Source organism: Drosophila suzukii, unplaced genomic scaffold, assembly GCF_043229965.1.
Source record: "Drosophila suzukii unplaced genomic scaffold, CBGP_Dsuzu_IsoJpt1.0 scf_13, whole genome shotgun sequence".
NCBI lineage: Eukaryota > Metazoa > Arthropoda > Insecta > Diptera > Drosophilidae > Drosophila > Drosophila suzukii.
The window spans coordinates 771,536-789,017 of record NW_027255900.1 but is presented as its reverse complement, the minus strand read 5'-3'; the positions used below and the strand labels follow the sequence as shown (position 1 = coordinate 789,017).

The 17,482-nt window shown below is 43.7% G+C and overlaps 1 protein-coding gene across 1 annotated transcript; it reads right to left on the bottom strand.

Annotated features, from left to right (window-relative positions):
• Window positions 1-10,526: 10,526 nt before the first annotated feature.
• Window positions 10,527-15,679, bottom strand: LOC139354686 (uncharacterized). Its single transcript, XM_070998928.1, has 7 exons — window positions 15,593-15,679; window positions 15,138-15,536; window positions 14,515-14,805; window positions 14,303-14,420; window positions 14,031-14,210; window positions 13,425-13,932; window positions 10,527-10,698 (listed from the first exon to the last, which is right to left on the bottom strand). The coding sequence occupies exons 1-7, from the start codon at window positions 15,677-15,679 to the stop codon at window positions 10,527-10,529; spliced, it is 1,755 nt and encodes a 584-aa protein (XP_070855029.1).
• Window positions 15,680-17,482: the final 1,803 nt, after the last annotated feature.

The following is a 17,482-nucleotide window of genomic DNA, read 5'->3' as shown; positions in this document are numbered from 1 at the left end:
GCAGAACACTTCCCTGTGCTCACTAGATAGGCCGCTGCCGACCACTGTTTTAAAGCAATCGGGCTGAAACTTTCCCATGAGACTTCACTTCTTTCTTTTGCAGGTAGTGTATAAGTCGGAACCAGCCCGATTGGACAACTATATCTTATAGCTCCCATAGAAATAATCGGAAAAAATTTTTTTTAAATATATTTCTTTGGTGTTTTTATACTCGATACTTGTAGAGTAAAAGGGTATACTAGATTCGACGGAAAGAATGCAACAGGCGGAAGGAAGCTTTTCCGACCCCATAAAGTATATATATTCTTGATCAGGATCAGTAGCCGAGTCGATCCAGCCATGTCCGTCTGTCCGTCCGTCCGGATGAACTCTGAGATCTCGGAAACTATAAGAGCTAGGCTATTGAGACTTGGCATGCAGATTCCTGAGCTTCTTACCAGCGCACGTTTCGTTTAACAATGGTGCCACGCCCACTCTAACGCCCACAAACCGCCCAAAACTGTGGCTCCTTCAGTTTTGATGCTAGAATGAAAATTTAAACTGAAAAGTAATGTTCTCATCAATACCTATCGATTAACCCAAAAAAAGTTTGACACGCCCACTTTAACGCCCACAAACTTCAAAAAATCGTAAATATGAACGTTGATATCTCGGAAACTGTCGAAGAGAGAATCGGGATCTAAGATTTAGATTCCGTAGCCTTGTACGCAGCGCAAGTTTTTTACGCCCTAACCTGTGACGCCCACAATTTTCATGCTAGAATAAAAATTTTAACTATTATTCCAAGTCCTGAAGACAGAGCAAAAATAATCGAAGATACTAATTGTAGAGCACACAGAGGACTGTACGAAAACTACAAACAAATGAACACACTAACATATACTACTAAATTGAACAAAATATTCTAGGAGTACCTGAAGAACTGTACAATTTGTAATAATATAATAGACTACAGGGTGTCTAATTCCAAAAAAAGAAGGAGAAACTCAGCATATCGACATTTTTTTCAGCAACACAATTTAAGTCCTTCACACAAAGATGCGGTATTAATTTATATTTCGCGGATCCTCGCCATAGTACGTCCAGTGGACAAATAGAAAGGAAATTGCTCGTTGCATCAAAGATGAACTCTACATAGTTGATTATTCTGAAATTATAATTAAAGCAGCTCAGAAATATAACACGACTATACATTACCAACCAACTACCGTTCGACATATTATACAACAAAATCGAACATGATACATACGTAGGGGAAGTCATTTATAAGAAAAAACATAGGGAAAGGAATAAGCTTAACTGCAGATATAAACAAGGAAGAACGCTATAGTTTAGCACCTCGACTATCAAATACCCGTTACTCAGCTAATGCGATTAAAGGGAAATGGAGATATTGGCAGGTTTTTTACAACCTTTTTTAAATTGACATTTTTGATTTGCCTGAAATTTTTTTTACATATACTATTCGGTAAATAAGTAAATACGTGTATCACGATTTGGCCGAAAAAAACTTACTTTTTTAGTTTGAATTTTTTAAAGTTTGTAAAATAAAGCTAGTTTTGAAAAAGTACCCTATTTTCCGAAAAGTACACATAAAAAAAGTTTCAGTTTTGTGTACTTTTCGGAAAATAAGTAAACACGTGTATCAGGGTTAGGCCGAAAAAATTTTTTTTTATTCATAATTTTTTAAAAAAGCTAGTTTTTAAAAAGTATCCTCTGTTTGCCAGTCTACTACTGTATTTATGCGATGCCGCTTTCACGCTTTCATTGTGTGCATTAACGCCATTTCATGAATTAACAAATTATTTGTTCATTCAGTGCCAACGGAAACTAGTTTTCATCTTTTATTTTGACGGTAAAAAATGTTATACTGGCTTGCACACTCTATCTTTAATACTAGCAAGATTATTTCATGCGAATTGAAAAAAATAATCAGTTTAATAATCGCTAGCTCCAAATTTTATTTCACGCTTTGGTCCTGTTTATGCGACTAACCCTAACCCTGATAAATTCGTTCGGTTTGTAAAAGAACGGCCCATATGCAAGCAGCAAAGCGAGACTGAAATGCGCCACCTACCCCTGATCTCAATATATGGTTATGTGGGCGGTAGACAGATTTAAGCGTTATGGGCGTTAAAGTGAAAATTTTAAACGCCACAGGTTTTGACGGTTTGTGGGCGTTCGAGTGGGCGTGGCAAAATTTTTTTTTTGGATCAATAGATAGGTATGGATAGGAACAATACATTTCAGTTAAAATGTTTATTCTAGTATCAAAACTGTAGGAGCCACAGTTTTGAGCGGTTTGTGGATTTTTTGGTTCAATCGATACATATTGACAAGACTAATAAATTTAAATTTAAATTAAAATGTTGTATCTAGCATATAAATTGTGGGCGCCACAGGTTTGGGCGGTTTGTGAGCGTTAGGAATTACAAGGAATTTAAATCTGAGATCCCATTTCTCTATCTTTGATAGTTTCCGAGATATCCGCGTTCATATCTACGATTTTTTTTTTGGGTCAATCGATAGGTATTGATGAGAACAATACATTACAGTTTAAACTTTTATTCTAGCATCAAAACTGTAGGAGCCACAGTTTTGGGCGGTTTGTGGGCGGTAGAGCGTTCATACGGACAGACAGACAGACGGACATGGCTAGATCGACTCGGGTAGTGATCCTGATCAAGAATATATACACTTTATTAGGTCGGAAACGCTTCCTTCTGCCTGTAATCCAAGAAGGAGCCATTTTTATAAATGTTCATAATACTGTTAATGATACTCATCTAAATGGGTAATTTTTAATTACTTTTAATAGTACTACTATTGGTGTAGAATAAAAACGTTTTATTTCCCGATTTGAGTGGACTGTATTTCAATTATTAAAGTGGTCACATTTTCTTGTGTGTCCGATGCTTTCAGTTGCAGTCTTAACACTAAGTCCTAAAAAATCTCTAAAGTGTGACGCAGCACCAAAATACATTAAAAAGGCAAAAGTTAGTATTTCATATACCAAAGAGAACAAGATTAAAAATTAATAACGGCTGTAATGCGTTAATCAACATCCCGGGCCGCCCTGAAAACAATTTTTTAGAATTAGGCAGTACAGCTAACTTGGTGATGGGCCGGGTCATCTCTCCAGTAGGCGTCTTAAGTTTTACAGCTCGTACAAGTCCATCTGGTCCAGGGTGAGCTTCCACTACACGGGCTAGTATTCAAGCTGCTGAAGGGAGAATTGAGTCCTTTACGAGGACTACATCGTCTACTGCGATGTTGCGTTTCTTGTTGCTCCACTTTCGACGTTGCTGTAGGGATGTTAAATACTCTTGGTGCCAGCGTTTCCAAAACCCTTGATACATCGATTGCAAGTGCTGCCAATAGTCCAGACGATTGATCGGTAGATTAGTCAGATCTCCCTCTGGAACAGTTGTGAATGGGCGTCCAATTAAAAAGTAAGCCGGAGACAAGTAGGTAAGGTCAGTGTCAGGTGTGTAGCATAACGGTCGCGAGTTTACCACTGCACTGATCTGAGCGATCAGAGTTTGCATTTGTTCAAAGGTTAGAACAGTTTTTCCCATAACTCGACGCAAATGCAATTTAACAGAAAGTACTGATGACTCCCTCTTCCCTTCCTAATGTGGCGAATGGGGAGGTATAAAACTCCATTGGATTCCATCATCGGCCAGCGATTGTGGTAGATTGCGTTGATGCTCCTGCGAAGATACAAATTGCTGCATCTCATCTAGTGCCCGTTTGGCGCCAACAAAATTCGTCCCGTTCTCGCTGAAGATCTGTGAGCATTTTCCTCGAAGGGACATGAAACGCAGAAGACATGCCAGGAAAGTGTCTGTGCTAAGATCAGTGGCCAGTTCCAAATGTATGGCTGATGTCACAAGGCAAACAAAGAGGCATATGTAGCAATTAGTTTTTCAGGGATTGTGCCCTCTCCTTTACTTTAGTATAAAAGGACCAGCGTAATCACAGCCTTAGTGCTGGAAGGGTAAAGCTTCTCTTATACGGATGCCTGGTGGATCGGCCATGAACTGGTGCTCCGTGAGTTTACGTTGGCGGAAACATTTAATGCATTAACCTTATCAGGTTACGCGCACCAAAGATCCAGTACTTTTGACGAACAATTACAAAAAGTGCAGAAACTCCAGGATGAAGATTTGTCGTATGCTCGTGTTCCAAGATCATTCTTGTGATGCGGTTCGACTTCGGAAGCAGTATAGAGTGTTTTACATAAGCTGGTAACTGTGAGTTGTCGAGTCGTCCACCAACTCGAAGAAGGCCATCCTTGCAGATAATCGGCGAGAGCTTCACCAACTGGGAGTGGCTTGTTATCCGTCAGTAGTTTGCGATCTTCCATGAAACATTTCTGGGCCTCTTGCAGGCAAAGAATGCAAGCAGCCTGAATCTCCCAAAGGTGAGCATCTTTCCATTTGCCAGCGTTACAGGTTTAATGGTCTTGGTCTTTTGGATGAAGCGTAAGGCGTAAGCTACGACGCGTACCAGCTTCGTCCAGGACGAGACGCGCTGAGTCAAAGCTTCGATTGGTGACAATGAGCAGCTTTCCTGTGCGGTTAATGCGGTGGTCCTAACTTCTTCTCCGCCATGGTTTTCTAAAAGGGAAGAACAGAACTTTTTAGAGGTCAACTTTACCGCAAGCATTTCTGGATCTGGCAGACATGATGGTCCCATCCACCATAAGTCAAAATGGAGAAGGTCCGAAGCAAGCATTCCTCGTGTGGCGCAGTCCGCCGGATTCTCCTTTGTGTTTACATGATGCCATGAGTTGCGCGGTAAGGCTTCGAGTATTTCAGAGGTTCTATTGGCTACAAATGTTTTAGGCTTAGATGGCGGATGTGAAAGCCAAGTTAAGACTATGGTTGAGTCATACCATGCATGTACTTAAATGTCCTTGTGTTGTGGCGCAGCCTTGACTGATAAGAACAGTCGGCTCAGTAGCAAAGCGCCACACAGTTCAAGACGCGGTAGAGACTGCTGCTTCAGCGGAGCAACTCTGGTTCCTGCTATGAGTGAAACAGATACGGTGCCATCTGCTCGCACCACTCTGCTATAGATGACTGCGGAATATGCCTTGATGGATGCATCGATCTCGAAGGATGTGTAGGTCGTTACGGCATTTATTCCACCAGTCCGCAATTTTCGGAGAAAGCTCCGTGTCCCAGGCGAGATCGAGAAGCTACAATTCTTGGAACAGAATTTTAAACTGCACTACCACTGGCGACAGAATACCCAGCGGGTCAAAGATGCGTGCCACATCTGACAGCACTTGGCGTTCGGTGTTGTCCGGATTTGTTGTAAGACAAACTTTGTAGGATATGTTACGTACGCCCTCCACATAGAAAGATTCACATAGAGAAACAACGACGAATCTTTAGCCAGGGGGAGGGGTGCATGTGACTAACCAGACTCATACTGGTAAAGCAGAAGAAGAATTCTCGGGTGTCGCGTGGCCAGAACAACGTCCACTATCGACCTATTGGTAACCATACTCCGGTAGCTGGCAAAGGGCAACAGCCGGCCGTTGACTCCCAAGATAGCAGATATCAAGAAACAGTAATTCTAGGTGGGAACACCTAGTTTATCCGATCCATACCCGCAGCCAAGTAAAAGCTCCAGTCTGGTATAAAAGACCTTAGACAAATAGAGAAAGGGAGAGAATCCATTTGGGTGTCTTGCTGACGGAAGCCGGCAGCTTCGAGGGAAGGCGACTTTCCCTGGGGCAGTCGTCCATGGAGTCTTCTGCCACCAGGACCAGCCACCATATCCAACAGTCTTTGAGGAGAACACAATTGCAACTCGAAATAATCTTGTGTTGAACAAGCGCCGCTATTGTCTTCAAAGAACGTGGAGAAGATCAACAATAAGGACGACATCCGACATACTGCGATGTTTGTGGACGAATAATCCGTGATCTCCATGCTCCTCAAATTTGTTCAGCTGTAGGAACCATCCGTTCAGAGCGTAGCGACCAATAGTATTCGTCGGAGAAAGTAGTGATGCAATATAAATGTGTTAATCGAGCCAACCAAAGCTAAAGTGAACTCATGCATAACCAATATCCTCAAATAATACAATTGGATAACAAGTGAAAATCAAGCATTCAAACATGCATTGAAATATATTTAAACCAACCGAGTCAATAGACAAAGTGCGAATCATGATAAATAATCAGAGAGGACGAATCTCTCCACCAGCCGTTGAAGAAGTCACATGCCTCTGGCATAATATATATATATTTTGTATTTAAGTGAATTGGTATATAAGAACAGCCGTATTTTGGTGCACGCATATATTTATATACACCAATTATAAAATCTCCCAAAGCCCAGGATCCGGAGCGTCGAGATCTCATCGCCCAGGATTAAAAAGAGGGTAAGTTTGTCGGAACTTATACATACATGTATATATATATATCCGTGCGCCATGATTACATCAGAAGCTTTAGCAAAAACAATAGACACTGATCCACAATTTAACGTAAGAATTTTATACTTGTTATCAAAAGCGACCCTACCAATAACAGTGAATGAATTGGAATACTTATATATTCCGTCAAGATTTTTCTCCACTCCAAAGCTATCATTATCTCTACCGTTCCAACGGTCATTGTTCTCTCCCGTCTGGATAAGAATTTGTTTTTGGGCAATGTTAACACTTTCCTAGTTAAGACAAAGAATTAATCTGTTAGGAATACATGTAATAATATATAATATCCACATATAATAATTGTTTCATATATATAATCATTTAGATATACTTTTCTTTTTATACCTTTTTTTATACATAATAATTAAATGTTAATTTTTCAGCGGCGAGTATCAGCCTTGTAATTGTATGTACAATTGCAAGAGCCCTCTGAGCGACGTTTGTAGTCGTGAATGGTCAGCATTTTGCTGATGTGTGCACCTTCACAGGTGGGAAAATCGATACTCTCCGCTAAAACAATAATTGTCAATTAATTTAATTCCTATATGAAGTAGCAAATATTATGATATTCAACACCGGCGCACGCCGACCTAAATATTATTTTATAAATTTATAATGGGAAACAGAATTCGAAACATGGTGTGCTAGAACTCTAACAAAGGGGGTGTGTTGACGCGAGGAGTGGAGTAGGTCAAGAACAATGACATAACTTTCGACGGACAACCTTGACAATGGGGGATCGTATTGCGCGGCCCGCGACGATCCATTGGCACACGAATGTGTGAAGGGGAGGGAATATGGCCAAAACACAGCCCGATCGTATTGCGATCAAGCGACAGCTAAGCTTGTTGGGCAGTGTAGACTGATGACTGACGAACGTGATGACTAATATTATTTTCCAGGCACTGTTAATATTTATTCTCGTTATGTTGGAGAGGAGAGAGGCTTACCAAGATCCCACGACCCGAATACGACGTAGCTGCCTGAACATCGGACGCCTCTCCCTCGGCCCAAGTCCTTGTCAGGACTCGGCCACTAATATGCAGTACATATTACATAACAGTGCACCCAAACAATATTGCGGAGAGCATATTGTTAGCGAAACTTCGCATTGTGCCTAAATTCATTTTAGCAGAGACAGAATTAAATAGAATTGTACAGTTTGTCGAGAGTCAAGGGCTCAAAATTGGTTCAAACGAACAAGTATATGAACTTATAAATATACAGGCCCAAATAAATGAAACAGGCATAATATTTAGGGTAAGAGCTCCAATTTTTGAGCCAACTGTCTATCAATTATATCATGTTATACCAATTTCAATTAATGGGACACATTTATTAGTAATACCAAAAGATGTAGCAATTAATAAGTATAAAATAAGCTTCTTTAACAACCAATGTTCAAAAGTTCATGAAACTTATATTAGCGAGAGCGAAGAGTTGGGTGTTGATATAAAGGGAAAGGAGTGTTTGAGGAAGATTTTAATGAACAAACCACCAATATGCGATTCAGTAAATCTAGAGGGGAGAGAAATGGTTTTGGCACCTGAGGATGGACACATATTCATTTTTCATGCCTTGGACTTACCTGTAAACATCACGTGTGGAGAAGATATGACAGTATCGGGGGCGATATCAATCAAATATGCAAACTGTTCGATAGAAATAAATGGCATAAAGTATGATGGCCAAGTTATGGAACATAAAGAGGACCATATAGTACTTACCACTACAATAAGTAAGCAGATACTTATAAATAACACCAAACAGGAGTTAAACCTAGGGGGTTTACATATCGAAGATATGAGAAACCTCAAAAAAGTAGTGTGCATAGGAAAAGTACAGGAAAGACATTTTTCCGTAATGTATGGTATTTTGGTGCTTCTAACGATAACGGTACTGGCAATATGGAGAATTAGAAAAACAAAAACAATCTTCACTCTTAATGCTTTTCTGCACAATGGCTATCGCTCCATTTTAAGGGGGGGGGGGGGGGTAGGAGTTACCATACCGGTACCATCAACTACGCCACCGCCTACCCTTTTACCCTCCCGTGCTACCCTTTTTCAATTGGACAGTGACCGGCAGCCACTTCGTTGTCCCACATAGAATCGACATAAGAAATGCAACATCATTACAAGGCCGGATGTTGCTAAACGACACCCACTCAGTAGAGCTCTAGAAAATACTTTGTTAGCATTTACACACCCACACATACATAATTGTAAACACATAAAATTCTTTGGCGGAGGTTTGGTTTGAATCTCAAGCCACAATAAAGACTATTCCACTTTGAACAACCGAACAGAAGACATCAAGTGTTTATTTAAAATCTTATCACCATCAGGAGCAGTAATTATAAGTTACTATAACTCGCGCATACTCCCCCCGTTGGAAGAGGTAAGGTTCCAACAATCTCGATATCGATGGGCAGAACGGCTAGTTTGGCGACGGCTCTCTTGATCAGAACCGTAGCTGTACGGACCATAGCTACTCGGATGACTCCGTCCCCGCCGGGTATGACTTCCTGGATGCACCCAAGCTGCCATCTCAAGGGTGGAACGTTGTTCTCCTTCAGCAAAACTATGTTTCCAACCTTGATGTTAGACGTTTCTTTGCGCCACTTGCTCCTCTCTTGAAGTAGGGACAAATTCTCGCTGTTCCACCTTTTCCAGAAATGTTGCTGCATCTCGGTCACCCGCTGCCATCTGCTGAGGCGGCCTTCGCGAAGATGAGTAATGCCAGGCTCAGGAAATTAAGTGTAGCTGGAACCCTTCAGGAAATGGGCCGGTGTTAGCACCTCAAGGCTTTCAGCATTTTCTGAAATTGGACAGAGTGGACGAGAGTTAAGGATGGCAGAAATCTCATTTGCAAGAGTTCTTAATTCATCGATGGCTAAGATGGTTGCACCGACGACTCTGTAGAAGTGAAATTTAGCTGACTTCACAGCAGCCTCCCACAAGCCACCGAAGTTAGAGGCACGCGGAGGGGTGAACTGGACTGCCTCTAAGGCTGATGAATCTCCTCAGCGCTGCGATGAAAGAATCCGTCGTGAGATCCTGGACCACTTCCAAATGAACATCCTTCGTGGAAAAACAGACAAAGACGGCGATATAGCACTTGTGGGGTGCCTTATTTTTGGCCTCTGCCTTATGATAGATGGGCCCACAATAGTCCACTCATGTGGTATGAAAAGCTGGATTAGGCTGCACTCTATTTGCTGGAAGGCTACTTATGTCGTGGTCCCAAGTAACAGGCTTCATTCGAAAACACCGGACGCATTTGTTGATAACGCTAGCGACGAACTTGCGGCCTCCAATCGGCCAGTACCTTTGCCGAAATGCGGCAAGCAGCGCCTGCGATCCTCCATGCAAATATTTCTCATGATAATAAACGATGATCGCCTTGGTGACTGGATGATCCTTGGGCAACAGTATCGTATGCCTCGTATCATAGTCCAAGTTTGCGTTCTGAAGCCTTCCACCCACGCGAAATAACCCATCGGAGCCGAGAATAGGCCTAAGCGAAACCAGCTTGCTTTTCTGTGGAAACGGCTTGCCCTGGCTAAGAGATCCATACTCCAAGTTCCAATCTTGGAATTGTTAAGACCTTCAATGGAGCTACCCTTGACTTGGCACAGAGCAGATGGACTTTCGATTCTCCATTTGTCTCCGATCGCAAGTATAGACATCTCTATAAGCTGACATGCTAGCATCGCAGAATCCATGCAACTCAACGGAAGCCCTTGGTTGCAGTACGAATCGTGGAAATTTTAATTTTTGTTCGACCGATAACTGTGAGGTCAACTCCCCCATGACGAACGAATGGGCTCTGGCAGTCCCAATCCACGTTCGCACTCCATACAGATTGAAGAAAAATCGTAGATTTTGTGATAATAGGAGCTATTAAACCGAGTGGATCATAGAATTAGGCAATCGTTGACAATGCAACCTACTTAGTAGGTCGTTGATTAGTTGGCAGTTGAGAAAAATAAAATAGGAGTTGATCAGGAGATGGATCCCAGACTAGTCCAAATGCCTTGGAGGCATCCGATCCATCGTGAAATTTGATTAACTGCTCCTTGTCGTATTCAGACTCTCCTTCCAGGGCTGCTGACTCATTCGAACACCATTTGGACTTGGAAAGTGGCCTCGCGACAGTAGTTCCTTCACCTGACGACGAATTTCTCTCAACTCCTTAACTGAGTCCCCACCAGATATTAAATCATCCACATTGAAATCTCTACGAACAATTTATGCTCCAATAGGAAATGATTCCTCCTCATCGTAAGAGAGTTGATGCATGGCTCTTATAGCCAAGAAGGTAGCTGGCTTGGTTCCATAAGTCACCGTGTTAAATTTAAAAAAAATTCAATTCTTCCGTGGATCTCTCTCTCCAATCGATGCACTGCAAAAAATCATCCGGGTACGAAATACGCACGCAACGGTACATCTTGCAGATATCTCCACAAAGGGAAACTTTAAAAAATCGAAAGCGAAGCAGTAATTAAAGATTTTTTGATGAATTGTTGGTCCTGCCAGAAGTAAGTCGTTCAGAGAGCTACCAGAAGCTGTTTTAGCAGATTAGCTAATGTACGCAATGGTGGGGCAAAAAGAATTGTGTTTCCGACGGTTCCTTAGTTACAAGAGACATGTGACCTAGATCGATATACTCTCTCAAAAATGCTGAATACTGAGCTTTCAGGGCTGGGTTTCTATCTAGTTTAGCTTCCAAACTCTTGAAACGACGACGAGATTCGAATCCGGAAGTGGACAAGAGACGAAGAGAATATTGGCCGTTTCCAAGTCTAGTGCAACTTTCAGTGAAAAGTTGCTCACATTCGCAAGTCTTCCGGAAATAAAGATGGCTTGGACGAAGTGAAGTCCATGTTTCCCAAAATCGCTTTACTATGGCGACAAGTGTGTTATCGGAATGATCAGCTGGGTCCTTGATGCTGGCTTGTAAAACCGATTTGTGAGTTGGCATGTTCGATGATAACTTTCCAGAGACTGTCCAACCAAGTTTGGTGTTCTGAAGTGTCAGCAAAGCCCTATTCAAATGAATTTGTCCCATAGAAATTATTCCGAAAAACAACCCAGCGCCGACTAAAAGGTCAATTCGTTGTGATTGATTGAAATGAGGATCAGCGAGCGAAATTTTTTGCGGTATCCTCCATGATGTTGCATTTATATTGAAATGGGGCTGATAATCAGTAATAATGTGAGTCACAACCGCTGTGAATGCCGCACTATAGCTTGCCTCCCGTGATTGCACAATAATATCGACAGTCTTATCAGAGATCATGGAAGATTCTCCTGTCCCTGCAAACTATGCCCCTTGCGCAAACAGTTGTGGCAAAGGTGCCACTTCTTTGCTTCTCTATATCGACGATTCGGACTCAAATTTAAAAATCGAGAACACTTTGACAAATAACGATCCCGTGCATCGCAAAATAAACATATCAAATGATTTGAGTTAGTAGCACCTGCCGGCCTGGAACTTGAGTTACCAAGGCTTGATTCAAGTTTTCCATCATCCTGCACCTCTTTTCCAAAAACGACTCCATAGCATCCCAGGTAGACAACTCAGTGATTGACAAATCCTCTTCCCATTTTTCCTGCGTCCTCTGATCCAGCTTCCGAGTGACGTTGGGAATTAAAAGTCCATCCAAAATTTTTTGCGTAGTGGCCAGGGTTCGAATTGCTCGCAGATGCGAATTAATGCAATCACTAAGCTCCCAAAGACCCTTCGAAGATCCCTTCTCGACACCCTTTAAACCGAAAATTGCCTGAACGTGTGTCTGAAAGTAAAAAACTTTATTATCAAATCGATTAACCAGCAAATTCATAGCCTTTTTATAATTAGCGTTCGAGGGTTCGAGCGAGCGTATGGTTTCAAGAGCCACGCCGCCCAAACTCGAACACAAATATTGTAATTTTTCAATGTCGCTTAGCTCATCATCATTTCCGATGGCAACCGAGGCTTCCTAGATCAAAAAGAACCGCATTATTAGTGATGTCAACAGATGTTGAATTTGCAGCAGTTGAAGCATGCAATTGTGACTTGCGATGAGCCGCCAAGCCTCGGCTTAGTTTCGCCTTTACATCCATGAAAACCTCAGCAATTTCAATCAGATGGTCGCTCGATATCTCTGCAAAATCCAGTCCTTCCAACGATGTCTGCGCAGACTCAAATGGTTTAAGGAATTGATCCATTCCATTCGCGCCAGCAAATCAGCTTCGTCAAACTGATTAACCGCATCAGCATTTAAATGACATTTCACCGAGCTCATATGCCGCAAAATAGATTGGGCTTTGATTCGGTAGTAGTCAACGTCACTTGTGGATTCATTATGAGCCCGAACCGAGTTTTCCGTATCCGAAATTTTTAAATCACGATAAAAGAAAAATGAAATAAAATAAAATGTCCCACGTCGTTAGAGGCACGAAACTCCGTATACCTTTTACCGCGAAAATGTAAAGGCTAACTAGCGTCGCCGAGATGCAACGGAACCTTTAACTTGGATCTTGTTGTTCTTGCCGATAAATTGCCTGCCTAGCAAAAGCGGATATATGTAACTGGCAAATGAATGTATGTATGGCTATATTTACATATATATATATGTAATATGCGCTATTAACAAAGATTAAAAGCGATTCACTTTGTTAAGAATTATTTGCACAACACAGTTTTGGTGTTTTTTCACTGCCCAAAATGTACAAAAAAACAAACGGCCGGCTGTGCACTTTAATACGGACATATGTATGTTTTTTTTTTATTAAATAAAGCTTAAGTATATACAGGAATAAGAGTGGTAGAAGAAGAGAAGAGATAAAAGTGTTCCGTTCCCGCGTGACTTCCGCAAAGCTATACTTCGCGGGATGTATCCGTGCCCGGAGATCATCTGCGTGAGGTAGAAGTCTACCTGTTCATGTCGTCTCTGCAGCCAGAGGGTTAGGCTCCTTTACCTCCTTTGCCATGCCTTGATCGTGTTACTGCGCTGGGTCCTGCTTCCTGTGCTCCTAGTTCTTCGTTCTGCCGCCAGCAGGTCTATCGGTATAGAACCAGCTACCACTAACGCGGCTCCCTCAGACACCGTGCAGAAGCTGCGTCTGTAGACAGCTTTGCACTGGCGGCTGTATGATGCGGTCTTCATAGCTTCGGCCCATATGGGCGCGGCGTACAGTATAGTAGATGTCACCACCGTGGCTATGATCCTTCTGCTGTGCTGCTTTGGTCCTCGAGTATTGGCCATCATCCTTGAGATGGCTGCAGTTGATCTGGACGCTTTAGCTGCTGCATACGATAGGTGTGTCTTAAACGATAGCCTGTGGTCGATCAGTACTCCAAGATACTTGATTGAGGCACTTGTTTCTATTGGTGTTGATCCGACTCGTACAGTTGCCTTCTCCACAATTTTTCTGCTGCTTATGAGCACTGTCTCCGTTTTGTACTCGGCGACTGCTAACCCGTTGTCTGCGAGCCAGCACATTAGGCTGTCTATCGCATCTATCCGTGGTCTCTTCGATGGTTTTGACTACCGTTACCACAACAGAGTATCCTTCGGGTAGTACCTGCCTTAGGATCGCGTCGTACATAACGTTCCATAGTATCGGGCCCTTGAGCCTGAGGTACTCCTCCTGTCAGCTGGTACTCATGCTCTCCGACATCAGAGGAATATATGAGCACTCTGTCCTTGAAGTAGTCCGCTTCGAGGTCGATCAGGTAGTCCGAGATTCCCATGCGATGAAGTGCTTGCAGGACAAGGTTCCAGTTGGCAGAGTTAAAGACATTCTTGACGTCCAGGGTGCAGAGGAGGCAGTACTATTTTGAGCCATCTAGCCACCTTTCTCCTTCGATTGCGTTAGCAGCCAATTGGGTGACCGCTTGGATCGCGTCAATCGTGCTTCTTTTTCTCCGGAAGCCAAACTGGTGGTCCGATAACGCTCTAAGTTGGTCGAGTTCTTTTTCGAGGTGGGTGTACATTATACGCTCGAATATCTTCCCCGTTGTATTTAGCATACACAGGGGTCTGTATGAGGATGCGACGTCGTTCACCTTGCCCGGTTTTGGGATAAGCACCAACCTTTGACGCTTACAACCTATGGGAAAGGTTCGTTGGGTGAGAAACCTGTTGTACATCTCGGTGAACATACCCGGGTAGTTTGCCACCATTGTGTGCAGTGCACAATTGGGAATACCATCGGGGCCAGGGGCTTTTTCGATCTTTGTTTTCCTCAGTGCAGCCAGGACTTCGGCTTCGCTGGTAAGAACAGTGTCGCCTTCACCGGAAGCTTGCCATGTAAGGGGCGGCTGGGTGGGTAACAGGGTGGACACTACTAGGTCAAGCTGTAAGTGGCCGGTAGGGGTCGGCTGTCTGTTGACAGCTCCTGGAAGCATCTGGCCTTGCTAGCTTTGATCGCGTTCTTCAGCACATTTCTCTTGGCTCCTGGTTTCCGCGTCCTCTGCTTCTCTGGCACCTGCGTCGGGCCGCTAGGTAATCTCTCCGCGCTGCCTAATTCGTCATTCCACTATGGTACTGGTCTTCTTTGTGTTAGCGTCTCCTGTAACGCAGACGCCTTCCATGTGTGCTAGGAGGGACACTGTGTTCAGGGTATGCGCTTTGTAGGCCAGTCTGGGGCGTGGTCGCTGTGGGTGTATGTGTCTGACACCCTCCATACGCAGTTACGTGCCAGTTCAGGGCTAGCGAAGGTCAGGTCGATAATTGACTCCCGACCTGACTTGCTGAAGGTTGGCCTGTTACCCTCGTTGAGTAGGCATACGTTTAACAAAGCCACTGCCTCAAGGAGGATGGTTCCACGCTGTGGCGTACTAGCGCTGCCCCATGTTGTGGACCATGCGTTGAAATCACCTGCGATGAGGATAGGGGACCTACCGCGTGCGTCGTCAGCGATCTCCTGCATTATTGGTCTGAACTCGCTAATGTGTACGCTCGGGGCTAGCAGCTGTAGAATGTTATACCGTTGATCTTCGCTCTGGTGTATCCCGTTCTGGAAGCCCTTTACGATAGGTTTCCAGGGGGCTGCCCACAGCTCCTTATTGCTGCTCTGCCATCCGAGCTGTGTTGCCATATGCCTTCATGCCTGTCCTTGTAGGGCTCGCTGAGCATTGCCACATCAGCCTGCTGCTCGATGACCGTCTGTGCTAGCAGGTCCTGCGCCGCTCTGCAGTGGTTTAGGTTGATCTGTATGACCTTAACCATTCTGTGTATCGTGCACGGCTTTCCGGTACTCAGGGCACGCCCTGCTTAGGGTCGAGTGTTCGGCCTCTCCTCCAGATTTCCCGCTTCTTGTGCAGATGATGCAATTCGGTTTGCCCTGGGTACAAGTTTTATACTTGTGGCCATCCTTACCACGTCTGAAGCAGGATTGCTGCGTGTTTTTGGCTGTTGCCTCTGGCGCTGGACATCTGGCAGACGTGTGGCTTAATCCCATGCATTTGTAGCATCACCTGGGCTCCATTTTCTGTCTTATGCGGCAGACGACCCATCCAACCCTGATTTTCCCCTTGTCGAGGATCCGCTGCGCATGCTCAGGTCTGAGGTGGACCGTCGCCGTTTTGGGTTCGCCATACGCCTTTCGCATCCTAAGTGCAGCGCCCGCCGGGATGTCGCACTCCTCCTCAGCGTAAAATATATGTGGCGCTCTGGGGTGGAGCGGTACTTCTGTCCACCAAACGTGGCCACCCTTTGCAAGCGTTGCACTGTGGTTTGTTGGCTGGGTAGAACCTTCCTGTCGTGTCTGTGCTACGTACCTGCAACCTGAGGTGTCCCGCACTAATCAAACGCACTTTTAGGTGCGACAAATAACTCGATGTATTGGAGAACGATGTTCAGATCAACTAAACTAGCTGAAATGCAGAGGCCTAAAAATGTATATGTATGTATGTTTGTGTGTTTGTGACCGAATGCGCGATAACGACAGCGAAACAAAGCGTTTGTTTAAACTATTTTAAACAACTACCAAATGTTTGTGTAGAACACAACAAATATGCCACCCTTATATTTATAATTAATAACGCACGAATAGGTTAGGCAGACGGACTGGTGTCAAGGCTCGGCTCCAAGATCTTCATATAGACATTTGCAGGCTTACAAAGTAGTTGCTGAATAGATAAGCGGCAGCTTTAGTGGTATAAGAACGAAGGCGACAAAGAAAAGCAAAGAGCGCTGCAGGTGCCGTCGTACACATATGCCCGCATGACTAGGCGCTGGCGACCTGCTCCGAACAAGAACAATTCATTTCATTTAAAAATTTTAATCTAGCATCAAAACTGTATGAGCCAGAGTCTTGGGAGGTTTGTGGGCGTTAGAGTGGGCGTGGCACGCTGCTGAAACAAACTTGCGCTGCTTAAGAAGCTCAGGAATCTGCATGCCTAATCCCAGTATGGTAGCTGTTACAGTTTCAGAGATCTCAGCGTTGATCCGGACGGACGGACATAGCTAGATCGACTCGGATAGTGATCCTGATAAAGCATATATATCCTTAATGGGGTCGGAAACGCTTCCTTCTGCCTGTTACATTCTTCCGGACGAATCTAGTATACCCTTTTACTCTACGAGTAACGGGTATAATTAGTTGATCCAGTTGATGAAATGTGCAGGCATGGAACTTGGTAAATGGGTTTCCAATTCATCACGTGTCGCTGACAGATCTCTTGCTACAACCGAAGTACAAGGCAAAGGATCCAATTCTACAGCAAAAGTTCTTGGCATTCATTGGGATCCAGAAGAGGATATGTTATCCTACAAAAATTTGACTCAACGCGTCTCGTCCTGGACAAAGCTGGTACGGGTTGTAGCTTACACCTTACGCTTCATCCAAAAGACAAAGGCCATTAAATCCGTAACGCTGGCAAATGGAAAGATGCTCACCGTTGAGGAGATTTACCCTTTCAGCACTCAGGCTGTGATTACGCTGTACCATTTATACTAGAGGAAAGGAGAGGGCGCAGTCCCCGAAAAACTAAGGGCTACATATGCCCCTTTGTTTGTCTTGTAACATAA

Bases quoted from the DNA above. Each gene is read 5' to 3' on its own strand.
- LOC139354686 (XM_070998928.1), bottom strand. From the start codon at position 15,679: ATGGTTAAGGTCATACAGATCAACCTAAACCACTGCAGAGCGGCGCAG. The intron at 14,211-14,302 runs GTGGCTAGATGG...TTGTCCTGCAAG, and splicing joins AACGCAATCGAAGGAGAAAG to CACTTCATCGCATGGGAATC. The intron at 13,933-14,030 runs GTACTACCCGAA...GCTGGCTCGCAG, and splicing joins ACGACGCGATCCTAAGGCAG to ACAACGGGTTAGCAGTCGCC.